Raw genomic sequence first — 19,507 nt, forward strand, 5'->3', positions numbered from 1 at the left:
GTGTAAGCATTTGGTCTTTATTTGCCTTCTCTTGTAACAGGCCATGTATTTAGTTTTCCTGAAGAGCTAAACAGCTTACATTAGGCTTGTGTTAATGGAACCATAGTGTAGATGAAGAGAGGTTACCACTGACGATGTAGACTGGCCCTGTGAGCGTGTGACACAGAAACCCCTCTGGAATTAGACAGTGTCCTTAAAATACCTTTTCCACTGTGTCCTTAAATACCTCACACGCCTGCTTTTGGTGATGTGTGTATATATAGACTATCTGGTAGTCTTGTCTGCCCCTCCCTAGAGAAACCTGTTGATATCCTCAAAGTAGACAAACAAAACAGTCTAGTTTCCCAGGGTGCCTGCCTGGAAAATGACTCCCTTTTTTAAAACACTGATGACATGTCATTGCCAAGTGAATTTGGAAAAGCAATCTTTGCTCAGCAACAGCCTAGACATTAGACACACCCGTCTATATTGTCGTAACACAATAGGAAGTTCCCTAATGGAACAACAGCACCAGTAATGTCGTGAAAGCGACCATATTAGAAGCTCTTGGGCCTACTTTATCCTCAGCYAAGCCTCTGCTATAGCATGTGACTTGTAATTCACCTCTCACATTCYACCCCATGTCTTGATGACGTAAYGCGTCTMGAGAGCCATGAARGGGCGACYGCAGTAAGCAGAACCTCATGGTTAACACACGCTCCTTGTTCTCATTAACTACAGATGGCTTTTAGAGTGGTTTCACTCATGTCCTTTAGTGATTTATCCCCATCTCACCGTCTCCGTTATCACCACAAGGATCCTTCCATAAGCTTACCTAATGGGGGGGGTCGTATTTCATTTGTAGAACACAGGATTCCATGTTTTTTGGCCTGTGGAGATCACCTGAGGATGATGTAAAACTATACAGGGTATGTAATCGGTTCAGAACAGCAATMGTGTGCAACTCAACAGACTTTTCACAAGTTCAGGGTATCCATACATTTCTGTGTCAATACTCCCATAGGAACAAGAAGAAAACCCACATGTTTTAAAATGCTCCCAAAGTTGTATACCTTGAGTAAAGGGTTAAGACTAATCATGACCAGGGCTTCAGCTGTGTCTTTTCCAGGGGGTGTGGAGAGGTGGGATAGATATTTGGGGAGGGGGTAGAGCACAACATACTTGGCCGCTCAACCGCGGTAACCCCGTAACCGCGTCAGTGCCTGCAGTATCAGTGCTGCRTCACCGCCGTCTCTGCGCTCTGTTATCTCCGGAGGTATAAAGAGCACTGCTTTRTCTTTACCAGGTCAGGCAGGCCTGATATGACCCTGTATGTTTGCGTTATCAGGTCAGTTTGTGTGCGAACAGTGTGTGTGTCGGTTTTTATCAGGTTGGGTGTTTGTGTGTCACATACCAGGTTTACATCCAACCTTTTTATGCCAGTAAAGTAGATGTCGGAGAGGGAATGTGACGACAGACCTGATGGAAATAGAACATTTGTCTGTAAACTTTCCAATTGTCGTCAAAACGAAATACGCTGGACAAGGTGTCGATTTGTGTCGATAAAATGAATTATGCGATGGAACTGCCTTTTGTGTGCAAATATTGATATAATAACCATCATGTCAAAGTAAACTTGGAGTCACGCGATGACATGGTGTGTGGTCCTCCCACTACGACTCATGAAACCATGCAGTTTATTAGGATACAGATGATAAAACTTATGATGAACTTCACAGGGTGGTGAAAGTGCAAGGTGACACACTTGATGCTCCTTTCCAATGAATATCGAGGGTCTTATTCTGGTGACATGATGATCAATGCTTGGCTGCCATTTGACATATACAACACCTACTAGCCAGTGTCCTTGTATTACCAGTCAGTGAGTCAAACATTGACTGTGTGTTTGTGTGTGCTGCCCTCTGCAGGATGGATCCATGCCGTCCTCACCTCTCAGGATTGCATGGCGTTCGGAGGCAACTTCCTCCACAACCTCAACATTGACATGCAGCTCAGGTGTTACGAGATGGAGCGTCGTCTGAAGACTCCAGACCTCTTCAAGTTTCCCTACTTTGAGGCTATCTGCTGGTATGTGGCCAAGAACCTGCTGGAGACCCTGAAAGGTGAGTGAAGCTGTAAAATCCACATGATACGACAATATATTTATTGGCTTTTAAAATTTTATTTCACAAGCATCATAACAAATATAATGCCTTTGTTCTCTTTCTCAGAGTTGCGAGAAGACAACTGCCCTCCCCAGACCTACCTAGTGGAGGGAGTGAAATCTTTAATCAGTCCACTGAAAACCTGGCTGAAGAGAGAGGTGATGGGCACAGAATGAAATGTGTTATTTTTCCATTGTATCTATGGGTGATGGTACTGGCTTCACCTTCCCTATTCTGCACCTGACTCTGTTGGCTGATGAATATCTAGACTGAATGGTTTATCTCCCAGCTGAGCTCTGATGGGGGGGGGGGTCATAGTGGTTTCCCCTGGATCTGATGACACTGTGCCAGTGGTGGAAACACAGCCTCTCTGTTCAACTCCACCTTAATTGTGTGTGTGGAACATTCTGACTGCAGGTTACGGAGCCCACCAGCGAGGTCCCGGACCATATCAGGCCCAACCGTCTCATTAAAGAGCTGACCAAGGAAATCCGCTACCTGGAGGTAAGGTCTGGGGTCACGGGGTGGAGGGCCTGAGGAGCATCACCTTTGTGTAGGTGGAAGAGCTGAGGGGCTGTATGAGAAGTGCTTCAAATCCATCTTTCAGGATCATGCAGTATGTCACTGACGTGATGGATTTGTTGCACCTTATTTGTAACTGGCAATCTTTCTCTTACGGCTTCCTTGTCCATAGACGTAGATTAGATAAAAAAATGGAGGTTGTGTTCAAACCCCTCCCTCCTCTAATGGTGTTATGTTGTGTGTGTTCCAACAGGAAGACCAGGGCAGCAGTGGTGGCACCAACAAGCCAGTGAAATCTCAGGGAAGCGGTGGAGGCCAATACCCTTCCACGTCCTGGTCCGTGACTCCTTTCAGTCCGGGTCTACGCGCCTCCACGCCTGGAAGGGAGACAAAAACGAGGGGTGCTGGCCCGGGCCCGTCCAGGCGCGGCGGGGCCTCAAATGCCCGGAGCCCAGCCCTATACCCCGCCCTGCGGCGGCATACTCTGCTTGCCGGCAAGAACGTCCGCTCCGCACGATCAGCTGGGCGTGCCGGAGGTGGAGCACAGGAGGCCAGCGGTCACTAAGTTGTCCCCCCGTCCTAAACCCCTTGGGGGAGATGCTTCTGGACAGCGCTGCCCTCATTCGATCGTGCTGCATAAGCGACGAAATCCTAGCCGCGCCACCCCACCCCAGACCGCCAGCCGCCAAATCAGCGAGAGGTTGTCTCAGCGTAACCGTCGTGGATTCGCACCACCAAACGCTCTCTCCCATGGCGGAGCCTGAACTGTTTCAGACCTCGGCGCATGCGCCCTCCTGGAATAACGGATACGGCTCGGCACATGTTGAGGGCAATACTGGCACCACTGTCTCACTAGGTCGAACGAAGGAAAACGACAGTTCCCAAAAGCACTCCCACAACGCAAAAACTAGAATGTAACGCTTCTCTGTGGCATGTCACATTTAACATGCCTTGTTGTTATTATTGGAAATAAATCCATTAGATCAATCAAATAAACCACATTTAGTAATTTTCCGTGCATTACTCCTACCGAAAGCAATACTGGTTCCATACTAGACACAAAGTAATACATATTCAATAGAAAAGTCTGACACCTGTGGTTAAATGAAGTCCTATTATAACTCCTCTGTCTCTACCACAGGACGCCTACCTTCTGCTCCCCCGGTGCATGGAAGTTCAACATGGTTTGTCCACTGCCTCTGCCGCTGCTTGCTGAGAACCCAATACACACCTGCGCTCTCACGGCTGCACAAACGACGGAATCATCCGAGAGCGAGGAGACCAGTAGTCAGCATGCGGCTTAGCAGCCACCAGTGAAGGCGGGGAGTGAAGAGCGTCCAGCCGTGTGCCGCCGCTAGAGCAGACAGTCGGGATCGCGCCTGAGTTCAGACGGACACTCTGGTGGGGCCCAGAGAGCACTGAGAGGTGATTGCATGTCTTAGGACTGAAGACGGAGAAGGCAGCCAAGATGGGATGAGAGAGACGGCCAGGACATACCTCTGTAAAGTCAGGGCTGAAGCAATTCAATCAATACAATAATATGATATATATATATATATAATAATATACACTGCTCAAAAAATAAAGGGAACACTTAAACAACACAATGTAACTCCAAGTCAATCACACTCTATGGAAATCAAACTGTCCACTTAGGAAAGCAACACTGATTGACAATAAATTTCACATGCTGTTGTGCAAATGGAATAGACAAAAGGTGGAAATTATAGGCAATTAGCAAAGACACTCCCCAAAAAGGAGTGATTCTGCAGGTGGTGCCCAAGACCACTTCTTCAGTTTCCTATGCTTCCTGGCTGATGTTTTGGCCACTTTTGAATGCTGGCGGTGCTCTCACTCTAGTGGTAGCATGAGATCGGAGTCTACAACCCACACAAGTGGCTCAGGTAGTGCAGTATCTCCAGGATGGCCACTCAATGCGAGCTGTGGCAAAAAGGTTTGCTGTGTCTGTCAGCGTAGTGTCCAGAGCATGGAGGCGCTACCAGGAGACAGGCCAGTACATCAGGGAGACGTGGAGGAGGCCTATGAGGGCCAACAAACCCACGCAGCAGGACCGCTACCTCCGCCTTTGTGCAAGAAGGTCCACTTTGCCAGAGTCCTGCAAATGAACCCTCTCAGCAGGCCAAAATGTGCATGTGTCAGCATATGGTCTCACAAGGGTCCTGAGGGATCTCATCTGCGGTACCTAATGGCAGTCAGCATACCTCGGCGAGCACATGGAGGCTTGCTGGCCCCACAAAGAAATGCCACCCCACACCATTGAGCTGGAGCCATCCGCCAAACCGCGGTCCATGCTGAGGATTGTTGCAGGCAGCAGAACGTTCTCCACGGCGTCTCCAGACTCTTCACGTCTGTCACATTGCTACATGTGCTCAGTGTGAACTGCTCTTCTCTTTGTGAGAGCACAGGGCGCCAGTGGCGAATTTGCCCAAATATTGGTGTTCTCTGGCAAATGCCCAACGTCCTGCCACGGTGCCTTGGGTGGTAAGCACAAACCCTCCACCTCGTGGACGTGTCGGGCCTCATAACCACCCCTCCAATACGAGTCTGTTCTGAACGTTTTGAGCAGACACATCACATTTGTGGCCTGCTGCGAGGTCATTTTGCAGGACTCTGGCAAGTGCACCTTCTTGCACCAAGGCGGATGGTAGCGGTCCTGCGCTGCGGTGTGTTGCCCCTCCTACGGGCCTCCTCCAACGTCTCCTGATGTACTGGCCTGTCTCCCTGGTAGCGCACTTCCATCTCTGGACACTACGCTGACAGAAGCAGCAAACACTTTTTGGGCCACAGCTCGCATTGAGTCGCCCCATCCCTGGCATCGAACTGCACTACCTGAGCCACTTGTGTGGTTGTAAGACTCCGTCTCATGCTACCACTAGAGTGAGAGCACCGCCAGCATTCTCAAAGTGACCAAAACATCAAGCCAGGAAAGCATAGGGAACTGAGAAGTGTCTGTGGTCACCACCTGCCAGAATCACTTCCTGTTTTGGGGGGGTGTTCTCTTGGCTATCTGTGCCTTACTAATTACTCGCGACGCTTTGTCTATTTCTCTCCCGATTTCTGTTCTCTGCAGACGAGACATGTTGAAAGTTTGATTTGTGAGCAGGAGTCAGTGGGATTGGACTTCCAATTGCGGTTGGGAGCCAGTTTTGGCGACATTTCAACAGTCTGAGTGTGATGATCTTTGACGAAGTAGTTATGCATGTGTTGGTTTAAGTGTTCACCTTTTGATGCTTCTTTTTTGTACGCAACGCTTGTATTCAAGTTGCTAGCCATAGTGCGAGAGCGAAAAGGCTATGTTTGATCCCTCCAGCATTCTGACTTTCAGTACGCTCTATAGAGACGGATCTGGACAATAAGATTAATGCATCAAGCTACCCTCCTCAATTTGTTAATAGTAAGGTTATATAGTCACTGAAAGTATGTGAGGAATGAGCAGTCAAGTGAAACAGAACAGAAAACAAATCCAACAACACAAAACGCGATGTCAAAAAGATGTTGATAGAAGTACTAATTTCCATTTAAATGAACGGTAAATAAAGGTATTTGCACCCTCCATCTGCATACTACCTGGACTTTAGTTACTGTGGTTGGGACAAAACCCCATCTTTGCTATAGGAATGCAACTCAAGATGAGTCAGACGGTATATCCTTTGTAGTTGGCCACTCCAAGCGATTTGCCACAACATACCTCTTAGAAAGATCTTTGTCCCACTCCTTCCTGCCAGATCTTTTCCCAAGTCAATTCTGAGATAGGCGCTCTGTTCTCGAAGGCTGACGTTGGTGCAATACTCGAACTATAGCTCCATCCACAGATTTTCTCTGCGAGGATACGGTGCTGGTAGACATCGCAGGCTAGGCCCTTAAATGTGCTTCTATATACATTGAGCACTCCTTTTGTATGTTTGTGTGCGATTAGTCATGCATGGAATATCTCATTCCGAACGACCCATTTTCAATAACACCTGAGCTGAGGGAGGGAGGTTTCATCACCCAAGATTTGACCGGTACCAATGGCCCGTCGCGATCGTCCGTATATTCTGGATTAGTTGTTCCTTCTGCTCACCGCGTTAGCGAAAAAAACACCACTCACCAAAGAATTAATGTTGATGCCACCGTCCATTGAGCGTTTGCACGGTGGGGAATAGGTTTCGTGTGGGTCACCTATGGTGCAGCAAATCTCCCTTTCCTCCTCTCCAAAACCAACAGCAAAGTTTGAAGCTTAGCAACTGCCAGCGAGATAGAACTACCAATATTGGTACACTTGTGCAGTGCGCTGACCACAACACATCTTTTAACCCAGTTGTCCTCTGAATCATTCAGATGTTCATTGGCAAACTTCAGACGGGCATGTATATGTGCTTTCTTGAGCAGGGCGACCTTGCGGGCGCTGCAGGATTTCAGTCCTTCACGGCGTAGTGTGTTACCAATTGTTTTCTTGGTGACTATGGTCCCAGCTGCCTTGAGATCATTGACAAGATCCTCCTGTGTAGTTCTGGGCTGATTCCTCACCRTTCTCATGATCATTGCAACTCCACGAGGTGAGATCTTGCATGGAGCCCCAGGCCGAGGGAGATTGACAGTTCTTTTGTGTTTCTTCCATTTGCGAATAATCGCACCAACTGTTGTCACCTTCTCACCAAGCTGCTTGGCAATGGTCTTGTAGCCCATTCCAGCCTTGTGTAGATCTACAATCTTGTCCCTGAAATCCTTGGAGAGCTCTTTGGTCTTGGCCATGGTGGAGAGTTTGGAATCTGATTGATTGATTGCTTCTGTGGACAGGTGTCTTTTATACAGGTAACAAACGGAGATTAGGAGCACTCCCTTTAAGAGTGTGCTCCTAATCTCAGCTCGTTACCTGTATGAAAGACACATGGGAGCCAAAAATCTTTCTGATTGAGAGGGGGTCAAATACTTATTTCCCTCATTAAAATGCAAATCAATTTTTAACATTTTGGAGATGCGTTTTTCTGGATATTTTTGTTGTTATTCTGTCTCTCACTGTTCAAATAAACCTACCAATAAAATTATAGACTGATCATTTCTTTGTCAGTGGGCAAACTGACAATACTTTTTTCCCTCACTGTATGTTGTATGGTTTATAATCTGACTCAATTTTGTCAGTTTATTGCCCTCATTGTCCCAGACACACCATGTTTTCTAAAGGGTCATGTTGTTGACACAGACTAGGTCTAGTAACCTGTTGACTTGGACACAGAGAGGGAATGGTTCCTACCATTATCTGTGGTTAATGATGTCTGTTTACCTTCTCAGGGGGTATTGAGAGGGTTAAGACTGAACTCAGGGAAGAAGCCTCAGGACACTCCGACGTGTCGGACATGGACTCGGACAGTGATTCCAACACACAGGTACCTGATATTAACACGGTCTACCCCCACTGTGGTTTTGTCAGTGAGAACATAGCACTTAACACTGTCTGTTGTGTATCATCCCTCAACCAGTTTCTCTTCTCTCTCCCTCTCTGCAGCAAAACACCTCTTCTGAGGAAGATTCAGGAAGCTCCCAGAGTGAAGATGAGGAGAGGGGCTCATCCCAGAGGGCCGCGGGGCACACCATAGAGCTAGACCAGACAGACTTGAACCTCCGGCACAAACACAAACAACTCAAAAGGTGGGTGGTCTGACCTGTTGTGCGTGAGCAAGCTAAAACACAGCTCCTGTTATTGGAATCACAAAAATATTTTAGCAATTGAGTTATTTATTAAGGGATAATTTCTTGTAGAAGTGTCTAGAAGTTCACGCCATCGGTTTAGTAATCTCATAACGATGGAATTGGATTTGAAACAAGCATGTGCCAATTATGCATACAACGATTATATTCATAACTTCCCTTTTGACTGGTAAAGATAAGCACAGTTTGCTTTTGTGGAGTCTGGCGGTGGGCTGTAAATGACTGAGTGTGTCTCTTCTCTGTGTCCCTGCAGAGAACGTCCTACCTCACCCAGCACAGAGGAGGCCATTCAAGGCATGCTGTCCATGGCTGGCCTGCTGTGCCCCTCCAAGCCAGACGAGGTCGCCACTTCCCAGGAGCCGTGGTGGTCCAGCCAGAGCCGATGCTCGCCGGAGCGCCGAGAGCAGCACCAGCGTCGTGTGGCGGGGGACAAGAGCCCCATGGACAGCCAGGGAAACAGCAGCAGCGAGGCCTGGGACAATCAGGGGCCCCTCTCCCTTGGGGCCCTGAGCCACAATGCCAGCCCAGAGGCCGACAACTACCAGTACTGTGATCCCTCAATGTCTCCCCCTCTACACCCCTCCAAAAGACACGCCTCCAACTCCCCTCCCGTCAGCAACCAGGCCACGAAAGGTACACAACCAAATATTTTATTCTCTCCATTTGTCTAGTAATTAGTTGATGTTCTCAGGGATTGGATGGTACTGTGACACAACTCTCTCTTTATTCAGCACGTCAGCCATTCATGTGGGGTTTGGGTTTTGTTTTTCAGGCAAGCGGCCCAAGAAAGGAATGGCCACGGCCAAGCAGAGACTGGGGAAGATCCTGAAGATGAACCGACACAATGGCGTCTTTGTATAGAGCTCTGAGGGCCACAGGCAAAGCTAAAGGAGGGTAACAGACCCCTGTCCTCACATCCAGATTATTCTGTACATTTAGTCGACACACCTTTTTGTCCTGGAGAAATCACTCCCTGGGGAAAGGGCCCATCTGAGAGACTTGTTGTCAGACACACAAACAAACAGGCTTACTGTGCATGCTTAGGACAACAGGGTATTGGATTCACATGAGCAAGCTACCAATCAAGCGCACAGCTTCACTGCAAGCACGCTAAAACGTAATGGAGAAGAAGGGGGGGAAAGCATGTTGATTACTCAACTTCAGGGAAACTTAGAGTTCCAGTGGGCATTAACGTGCCATGGGGAAATGTTAGATGTCCGGATGAGGTAGGAATGAGRTCTACAGTACATCGCAACATKGAAGACAATTCTWMAGCCAATGTTAATGACRCRCATAAGCCAATGMAGGCTGCKTGATGTCCCACCATCTGCATCTCCCAGCGCTGCCTTCCTTGAATATCTGCAGCACTATGAACTGGATGAGACCCAGGACAAGATGGAAGTTGGGATAGACAGGCTGGCTTTCCACAGACTGGCATTGACCCACCTGGCTCCGTGTCTGGGCTCTCTCTAGCAGGGTCCTTTTTGGCCCTGAGGGAAAAAAGTGCTAAGCTAATTTTTCGAAATGGTGCTTAATGTTTGTACGTCCTCCATGCTCCCAACTCCCCTTATCTCAATCACACCAGCAATAATGACGTTGAGTAGAGGAGAGATAATTTTTGAGAGGCAGCACTCTTGGTTAGCATTCCCTGCCACATTGTCATTCATCTATTTAAAGATGATTGCCTAATTTATCATTGCACTGTTTTTTTGGGGGGGGGGGGTAAAAACCCATCAGGTCTAAAACAATGACATTTTAACCTGTCTGCATTAGTTCATCATAAGTTTCTCTATTTGAATTTCACATGTTTTAATGCTTGCTAGGTCATACGAAAGCCATACTCCACTATATAGAATCGATGTGATTTTGCTGCCCTCTGATGGTCAAAGGGAGACTAACACAGAGTGCTGCCTCAATAAGAAATGTTTTATAGTGTAAGTTGTTTACTTGGTTGAAAAACAACTTGTATAATATCCTGCTTAATTTATTTCAAGTGATTTTAATGTTATTTTTTATGGATTCTGAATTATGTATTTATTAATTGAAAGAGGTGAAGAATTATTTTATTATATTTTGGCCGTAAACCTCGGATCTTCTTCTAAAGGGGTTTATTTTTGTTTTCTCTTATGCTTATTGTATGTGGACATTTTAGACTTCATGTGGTCATGATATATTGTGTAGGTCAGTAAGATAATTCCTAACTAAAACTTTTTTTTCTCCACTTCTATTCTGTCCAAGTAGGGTTTCTTAACTTGATTTGAACCTACAGTGGGGAGAACAAGTATTTGATACATTGACGATTTTGCAGGTTTTCCTACTTACAAAGCATGTAGAGGTCTGTAATTTCTATCATAGGTACACTTCAACTGTGAGAGACGGAATCTAAAACAAAAATCCAGAAAATCACATTGTATGATTTTTAAGTAATTAATTTGCATTTTATTGCATGATATAAGTATTTGATCACCTACCAACCAGTAAGAATTCTGGCTCTCACAGACCTGTTAGTTTTTCTTTAAGAAGCCCTCCTGTTCTCCACTCATTACCTGTTTGAACTCGTTACCTGTATAAAAGACACCTGTCCACACACTCAATCAAACTTCTCCAACCTCTCCACAATGGCCAAGACCAGAGGGCTGTGTAAGGACATCAGGGATAAAATTGTAGACCTGCACAAGGCTGGAATGGGCTACAGGACAATAGGCAAGCAGCTTGGTGAGAAGGCAACAACTGTTGGCCCAATTATTCGAAAATGGAAGAAGTTCAAGATGATGGTCAATCACCCTCGGTCTGGGGCTCCATGCAAGATCTCACCTCGTGGGCATCAATGATCATGAGGAAGGTGAGGGATCAAGCCCAGAACTACACGGCAGGACCTGGTCAATGACCTGAAGAGAGCTGGGACCACAGTCTCAAAGAAAACCATTAGTAACACACTACGCCGTCATGGATTAAAATCCTGCAGCGCACGCAAGGTCCCTGCTCAAGCCAGCGCAATGTCCAGGCCCTCGAAGTTTGCCAATGACCATCTGGATGATCCAGAGGAGGAATGGGAGACACTTTGATCGAGACAAAAATAGAGCTTTTTGGTCTAAACTCCACTCGCTGTGTTTGGAGAAAAGAAGTATGAGTACAACCCGAGAACACAATCCCAACCGTGAAGCATGGAGGTGGAACATCATTCTTGGGGATTGCTTCTTCTGCAAAGGGGACAGGAGGACTGCACCGTATTGAGGGGAGGATGGCATGGGGCCATGTATCCCGCGAGATCTTGGCCAACAACCTCCTTCCCTCCAGTAAGAGCATTGAAGATGGGTCGTGGCTGGGTCTTCGCAGCATGACAACGACGACGAAACACAACAGCCAGGGCAACTAAGGAGTGGCTCCGTAGGAAGCATCTCAAGGTCCTGGAGTGGCCTAGCCAGTCTCCAGAACCTGAACCGAATAGAAAATCTTGGAGGGAGCTGAAAGTCCGTATTGCCCACGCAGCCCCCGAAACCTGAAGGATCTGGAGAAGGTCTGTATGGAGTGGGCCAAAAACCCTGCTGCAGTGTGTGCAAACCTGGTCAAGAACTACAGGAAACGTATGATCTCTAATTGCAAACAAAGGTTTCTGTACCAAATATTAATTTCTGCTTTTCTGATGTTCAAATATCTTTGTCATCCAATAAAATGCAAAATTAATTACTTAAAAATCATACAATGTGATTTTCTGGATTTACTTTTAGATTCCGTCTCTCACAGTTGAATGTACCTATCTGATAAAATTACAGACCTCTACCATGCTTTGTAAAGTAGGAAAACACTGCCGTTTGGCAGGTTATCAATGACTTGTTCTCCCCCACTGTAATATTCTCTTCTGGTTTTCCAGAGGTAGTGGGGTTGTGTGTTAAGAGAATGGGTAATATTGTGACTCAAAGGTTACACCCCTGCCCTGCTACAACTGTAGACTAACGAAACTCTTGGTGGTCCTTTTTAAATCTGATTGAAAAGGACAGTTTTGAAGGGGGGGTGAGGTTTTGTTTGGGGGGGGGGGGTCCTATGATATGGTGCTGAGGTGTGTGGGGGTGACTTTGATTTGGAAATTGTAGTTATTCACTCTCAGGGAATGATGCCACAGATATGACCTCTGATTTAATCACCAGCTACATTATGTACACTACAAAGGCAAGTTCTTCCAACCAGACTCCTGTTCCACTTCTTTCTCATCTTACTAAGCAGTTGTGCTTTGGAATTGACCAAGTTGAAGAAATCAACATGGTCATCTCTATTTGGAGATGATACCATCTATGCTCAAGCTCTGCCTAGCTACTCAACAAGTTTCACTCCACATCCAAGACATTCAAAATCTTCCTTTTGACAGACCCCCCCCCAAACACCACTTGTACGTGTTGAGCTAAATGCTTGTCCCAACATCCTTAAACACTCTCTAGTCTACAGAGTATTTCACTAAATGACATCGACTTACTTAGTCGCAAAGTAACTTTAATAGCACCCTTTGAACAGTATCTGACTTGAAAGCTGTGCTATGATTTCAACTTGCAGTGCACCTAACCTTGGTGTAATTGTGGTCTATCACTCAGCTCTTAATGAGATTTCACCTAATGACTAAGATCACACTACTTTCATGTCTTCCCCTCCACAGAATAGTGTTGAATCCTATTGCCAGACATTTCCATGAACACTACACCTTAACTCTTATTGCATGTTCAAGTCCTCACCACTCGTCTGTGTAATAACAAGCACAAGAGCTAGCCTGCAGGCAGGGTTTGTTATTAGCAGCAGTTCTCTCATTGTACAGTATTTACCGTAAACTCTTACATGCAAATCTATTTGCATTTGTTTTTTCTATCAATGGTCATGTTTCTTCTCTGTGCATTCGTTCTTCAGATGGTTTGATTTAAACCATAAACACTGGCTCACTGTTACTTAATGCATTTCAAAAATGACCTGTAAATATAAAAAATGAACTGATTCTGTTATTGTTATTACAGGAAATGACTAGAACTTGGAGTTATTATACACATTCAAAAACAGTCATTGAGTTCCATATGTACACACCCCAAAGATATGTTTTTGAATAAATTTAATTTGTCTATGTACAACAAAGCCTCTCGGGACACCCTTAACCTCCAGGTAGACTTTGGTAGCGACCGGGCACACACACAAGGTCTAGAAATGCAAGAAATAGAGAAGTACTATTAGAATATACTTATACCTATGGTTTCAAACAATGCTTAAAAAACATGCCACTGCTACAGTAAGGAACATAATTGAAATGGGCATATTAACACATCTTGATACAGAAGGGCTATAGTGCATGAACAATCGCCTACACAATTGCATTACTGTACTAACTGAATAAGCATTCCATTTCCCATCCTAATGTGTATAAAACCAACAATTTATGACTATCCGTTGTGTGATGGACACAATCTTTCATCAGAGGACCAGACATTCTCATTGATGCGTCACAGATCCTGCGGTGGAGAAGACTGATGTAGACAGGACAAAAGGCACACCTGGGGGTAGAGGGCACCTCATTCCTCATTGTCAGCTGGGATCCCCAGTTCCTCATCTGTCCATGCGGATGCATCAGGCCATGGGAAGTGACCCTGAGAGAAGAGGCATCATGGGGTTAAGTCTGCTTGACAGACACCGKCTTTGTCTCCATCCTTTACTCTATGAACTGACAACTAGATCGGACAGGACATACCAGGCATAACTATGATTAGGAGCCTAATCTACATTTAACTCACCATTACTGCATCTGGGTCATGCCAGCAGTGCCACAGGATCCAGAACCACATGGCACTGCTGAGGAGCTCTGCTTGGAACGTCTGGCTCTTGGTGAGTTGTGGGAATTGCCTGTACTGGGCCTCTATGTGTGGTCCACCACCAGCTCTGAAAGTTAACAGAAAACCAGAGCACTGATGGTATCACTGTATACATCCTATCACCGTATACCAGTATAATGTAGCTACGCTCTACACATTTGATTAAACCCAACAACCCAATGGGTTAACATCTGATCATGGCGCCTACCTCTGGACATCTGTTTGGTAGGCCTTCTGTCAGACTGCTAGCTAGTTGGTTAACTTGTAAGCTAGTTATAAGCTATAGCCAAACGTTAATGTTTAAAGCTAAGACAGTGATATGTGTACAGCTGACGTGTGATTGATAATGTTTATTTAATTATGAAGGACGATATTGAAGTCAACCTTTCGTCGTTAGCACATAGCTAGCTAACGTTTATAACACCAGTAACGCTACTTACTTTCGGGTTACTATTTTCTGAGGTCCACGTGTCAGAAGCTGCGTCCCGGCCCTAAGGACACCCATTGCCCTTCCTAAAGAAGACATCGTTTTTTCTTTCTTCCCCCAGTGTTGTTTTCTCAAAATGTCGTTCCACCTTGACACAGAGGGCGACCAACCAACAACGAGCGCTATGATTGGTCGAGATGGAGGGTTGTTGAGAAAATGGATCGACTCGTGTCGCTTCCACTTTTGCACACTAGATGGAGACAAAACCCTTTACATACGTGTATATGTATATTAGGTAGTTATTGTAGATTTGTTTATGCATCTATGTATGAAACTCTTAAAAGGGAATCGTATAGCAAATATTTGGGAAATGTGTATTTAATTTTTCATATGAAAATGTAATGCTGGAAGGTTGTGTTGTGACATGGTGAATTAATGCATGCGTGCTTCTGTGCAAACTTTTAGAAACTGACAACTGAGCAAGGACGTTTGGTGGTCATGGCAGTCCTTCCAATTTCCTTCCTTTTGAGTACAGGTTTTATGTTGGAACGTCATGCACCTCCTTCCTTTGATGTTTACATGTCTTCCATGACATGGGTGAGTGGTGCCCAGTAGCATAGTAGTAGAAAATGCAGTGCATTTGTTTTGCATCCAGTATAGTAAATTAAGGTGGAGGGATATTATAGGACGGCAGTCAGGTTTAATGAAAAAATCAAGCGACAAAAGACAGGCACAAATGGTTAATGACCATTTAAATTACGAGAGCAGTTCTTCTCTTGGGTAATTGTGAAGAGTCTATTCGCCATTTACTGATTTAATGAATCTGAGAACCGAGTGTGACAACATGGCGGACAAGCTCTAAGCTCCCTATCGACAGCTAAGCGGTTTGACAGTTGCTTTTGTCCTTGGGGAAACTTGCAAAAATATCAAATTTGCAATTAACTTCGCGTTCCATCAGTTGTAATGTATCCAGTTGTAATCGAATTGTTACTTTAAAGTCCTGCAGAAAAGTTTATTTCCTTTCATGCCAATGTTCAGTTCAGCTTTTGTTGGCCTCTTTTACATTTTCATAGACATTGACCGTTACTTTCCATCCATCCATGTTTCGACTTATGTAGATAAGTTGGCTCGTCAGTCTACATCTCGGTTTAAATGCCAGAATAGGAAATACATAAACAATATAGTATAAACTGACAAGACCAAACACGACTTTACGACAAACGAGTACAGTATGAATCAGAAACTATGTTTTCCGCACTCCTCTCGGGAGTGCGCGCAGTGCCGCTACTTAGTCAGTGCGCTTTATGCACGTGCATGATCGTTAACGGCAGGCGCCATCTTATTTGCCACCAGCTGCGTTGTTGCAATTTCACGAAAATAACGGAAAGTGATCTATAGCTATCTGCATACAATACGTTGAATGGCGAGTTAATTTGAGTAATTCCAGTCGTCGAACAGCAATAAATTGCTCATCCCGTATTTATCTTGCATTTTAATGCATTGTTTTTCTTGACTCATCCCTAATGGCGCCTGGCTCTGCAAATTCTCCGGTTGCGCCACTCTCCCCTCACAGCTCAGAACCCGCCTACAACCGATGTCCGAATGATGTCATCAGAAGCCAACCATTTCTGCAAAAACAGGCCAATTCATGCATCATTGGCTGAGAGCAATGTCAATCTATCAAAACAAGAACGCCATTTTACGAAAACGAGAGAACGCTATATTTTACCACCGAATCTCATCCCAATCAAACTGCCCGGAAACCAACTAGGCTACTTCTTGATAACGTCTCCAACTATTGTTATAATTAAAACCCTACACTCTGAATCAAGTACAAAAATATATATATACCGTATTATAGCCAACGACTGGTGTACAATATCACCTACGTTCGCTATAAGATTTCCGAAAATGATTGTAGTTGTAGCAGTTATGAAGGCTCATCTACTCTGTCAAGACGATCTGATACAACCAACAGACGAGAAATCCCAGCAAACTGCGAGTTCAATTTCAGTATTACGCGTGCGCGCGGGGATGCGGTTTGGCTAGATATCAGTGGGGGAGGGGAGGTCGAACTGTAATTTCATGTGAACAGGCAATGACTGTATATGTGAACAGGATTGGAAGATTCGCAGGAGCCACTGTATCTTCGCCTTAATTCGAACGACACGTACACGACATGTCCAACGGATTTTTAGATACATTGTTGGACGCACCTCTTTAGCTCGAAGAAAATGTATCTGTGTGGATGAAATACTCTGAAAATTGGACATGGAAACGTTTTACTTTACACATGCAACGATCCGTTTGCCTTGACCTCATAATTGTAGCCTATACGCATTGTTGTCACTATTATTGAACTAGGCCTACATGTAACATGTATTCATAATAGTGCCGTTTTTTTGGAAGACTGGAATAATGTAACAGCAATTATGAGTAAAATGTACTTGTTAACAATAGCACGATGCTTACATTTGTAGATTGTGTTGATATTGGTCAGTATTGCCTGCCACACACCGTGCCTTCAGCTAAATCAAAGAAAGCATGGGCTCGTGTGTAAGTGGGTTACATAAGATATTTGTTTCCTCCTACTGCCTTGGGCAGCAGATTTAGATGCTAATTTCGAACTCTGGTAACTAGGGCCTAATAATTGCCATTCATGAGTTTGTTTTATTTGTAGCAGATACAGAAGGTGTGTCATGGACCTCAGTGACAATACAATATATTTCTGTTTGTTTTACTATTTTAATAAAGTTTCACCTTTTGCAGCAGGATCATCTATAAAAGTGAAAAGAACACTTGAATCTTTGAGACATGAGTGGTGGTGAGATGGCAGACCATAGATATAAAACATGGTATGTCTTTGTGCGGGACATCATGGTCATATGGTTGGCAAAAGCACATCAGATTGCTTTGCAGTTAAGAGAAGTGGGAAACAGGAGGGAAAGGGCTGAGAATTCAACAAGTTCCTCCAGAGGAAGTAATAAAAGCAACCAGACTTTGTCCTTGGCTGCTAAGAAACTGCATTGACTACACACACAGTGCTTGACTTGGACTGAAATACTGTAGGGTGCCAGTACTCATTTTGGGTACTGTTTATATTTAGGTGCAGGAGCTCCACAATACTTTTGAGCTAATATTCTATAGGAGGTGCAGGAGCTCAAGCAGTAGATAATCTGAAGTGCCAGTACGCAGCTCCAGTAAACATCTGCCCAAGTCAAGCACTGACCACCCTAATTTTACCCCCTCACACATCAAAGTGTACAAATTGTTCTCAGATGTTGAAAAGAAAAAACACATACAGGACTATGTACATGAGTTTAGTCTATGCCTTGTATTGTCTGTCATGTATTGTAATTTTGTGTTGCACCATGTTGCTTGATCTTTCAAGCAGTTGAAGGAAAATGTAAATGTTTATGAAATGTTTTAATTGACAATAAAGAGGTATTATTCCATTCATGGTAATGGATTAATTTTTAATGAGTTGCTGAACGCATGAGAAGCTGTACTCCCACAATCTGAGATGTTGATTCTTATCAATCCTATGAATGTTTACATTTGTTATAAATTAAGTTTGGAGATCATATTGTATAAATTAGGATTATAAGCAAGGGGATATATATATATTCTAGAACCAACTCGTTGCAACTGAACTCACATAAATCCTGCATAGTGGCATCATAGCGGCAAGATTTGGACTACAGACACAAAACTACAGAACAGGCAGGGCACGGACGCGTGAACGCGCATGTAGCCATCTCATTTCACGGCGCCCCTGTAATCTTGGGCATGTGGACCCCGGAGAGTGTAGGGGCGGGGCTCGGGTTAGGGGTTGATGGGGCTGGAGGAGGCGGAGTCACGGCAGTCCTGCCAGGGCCGCCATTTTTGCAAAGGGAAAAGAGACAGGGTAGAGGGGATCTAATTTCCAACAGTCGGCGTAGGTAGGGCACAATTTTAACGGTTCGGAACTGTCTGTCATTATTGGGTTCCTATAACTACCAACGAAAATTAATTACAGCAGGGGGAGTCTCTCAAGAAGACTGCTATCAGTGTAAATATTTTTAAACCTTATAGAGCCGCAGTGTGGAGTGAAGTAGCTATTGTTTTGGTTGTGTAGAGAGCGAGGCTCTAGCGACGGGGGTCTCACCCAGGTCGCTGTTTCTTTATTCAGGGTATCTACAGTGGACCTTAACTGTAAGTAAAACGCTTTAAAACTACCTCATAGGTTGTCTTAGTTTCAAGAGCTCACCAAGTTAGTCTACCTAGCCAGCTTGCCGACTTGGTTTCTCATGGCTAGCTACTGTAGCTAGTAACGTTAGCTACGTGGATGCTGATGGCGCTATAGTTAGATGGAAGTTGATAATAACTAACTTTCTGGTAGGAAATTAGTTGGTTTTTAATATAAGTGAGACACTTACTTAGAATGTTAGTCCTGAATTATAGTATTGTTTTGGTATAACGTTAGCTTGTATTAGCTGGCTAGCAACTGTTAGCATTGGCTAGTTAGACAGTGCAGTGTTTAGCTAGCTAACGTTAGCGCATTTGAATTTGATTCAACTGGCTGCTTCTGAAAGGTTAGCACGCTTACTTAGTTAATGCAGTTGAATAACATTGGATTGTTAATGAAGAGAAAGGGAAGCAATACTTTTAAAAACATTAACTATTTTGGCTAGTTAACTATACCTGCAATGTCAGTATACTGTTGCAATCGAACGTAACGTTAACTAACTAGGTGGCATGAAGAACTACCCCGCTCTCTTTTTCAACCAGCCCCCAAAGGATGGTCAGTTTGCCAATGTACTCCCATGCAATAGGCTAGTGGTAAAATTGTACTTACAGAACAAGTAAATCATGAATTGTATTGCAGT

The 19,507-nt window shown here is 44.7% G+C and overlaps 3 protein-coding genes across 3 annotated transcripts in view; 2 read left to right on the forward strand and 1 right to left on the reverse strand.

Annotated features, from left to right (window-relative positions):
- LOC112067883 (lysine-specific demethylase 7A) overlaps positions 1 to 10,602 on the forward strand; it is a 25,290-nt gene extending 14,688 nt beyond the window's left edge. Inside the window, exons 4-11 of the mRNA XM_070436453.1 lie at positions 1,859 to 2,102; positions 2,211 to 2,302; positions 2,562 to 2,648; positions 2,920 to 3,223; positions 7,947 to 8,053; positions 8,173 to 8,315; positions 8,629 to 9,008; positions 9,148 to 10,602. Of these exons, the coding sequence (XP_070292554.1) occupies positions 1,859 to 2,102; positions 2,211 to 2,302; positions 2,562 to 2,648; positions 2,920 to 3,223; positions 7,947 to 8,053; positions 8,173 to 8,315; positions 8,629 to 9,008; positions 9,148 to 9,236 (1,446 nt within the window). The 3' untranslated portion in view covers positions 9,237 to 10,602. The remainder of the gene's footprint in view (positions 1 to 1,858; positions 2,103 to 2,210; positions 2,303 to 2,561; positions 2,649 to 2,919; positions 3,224 to 7,946; positions 8,054 to 8,172; positions 8,316 to 8,628; positions 9,009 to 9,147) is intronic.
- Positions 10,603 to 13,444: 2,842 nt separating this feature from the next.
- Positions 13,445 to 14,827, reverse strand: ndufb2 (NADH:ubiquinone oxidoreductase subunit B2). Its single transcript, XM_024147851.2, has 4 exons — positions 14,653 to 14,827; positions 14,135 to 14,279; positions 13,898 to 13,990; positions 13,445 to 13,547 (listed from the first exon to the last, which is right to left on the reverse strand). The coding sequence occupies exons 1-3, from the start codon at positions 14,736 to 14,738 to the stop codon at positions 13,916 to 13,918; spliced, it is 306 nt and encodes a 101-aa protein (XP_024003619.1). The 5' UTR covers positions 14,739 to 14,827; the 3' UTR covers positions 13,445 to 13,547; positions 13,898 to 13,915.
- A 91-nt stretch (positions 14,828 to 14,918) lies between these two features.
- kmt2e (lysine (K)-specific methyltransferase 2E) overlaps positions 14,919 to 19,507 on the forward strand; it is a 34,795-nt gene continuing 30,206 nt past the window's right edge. The window contains 1 exon segment of the mRNA XM_070433928.1: positions 14,919 to 18,833. The gene's annotated coding sequence lies outside the window, so the exon portion shown is untranslated.

The sequence above is a fragment of the Salvelinus sp. IW2-2015 genome, linkage group LG3 (genome assembly GCF_002910315.2).
Source record: "Salvelinus sp. IW2-2015 linkage group LG3, ASM291031v2, whole genome shotgun sequence".
Classification (NCBI taxonomy): Eukaryota; Metazoa; Chordata; class Actinopteri; order Salmoniformes; family Salmonidae; genus Salvelinus; species Salvelinus sp. IW2-2015.

What these genes read in the sequence shown, in the direction of transcription:
- ndufb2 (XM_024147851.2), bottom strand. Translation starts at nt 14,738, where the DNA reads ATGTCTTCTTTAGGAAGGGCAATGGGTGTCCTTAGGGCCGGGACGCAG. An exon ending in CAGAAAATAGTAACCCGAAA is followed by an intron (nt 14,280 to 14,652) that starts GTAAGTAGCGTT and finishes GTTAACTTTCAG; the next exon opens with AGCTGGTGGTGGACCACACA. An exon ending in ATGACCCAGATGCAGTAATG is followed by an intron (nt 13,991 to 14,134) that starts GTGAGTTAAATG and finishes CTCTTCTCTCAG; the next exon opens with GGTCACTTCCCATGGCCTGA.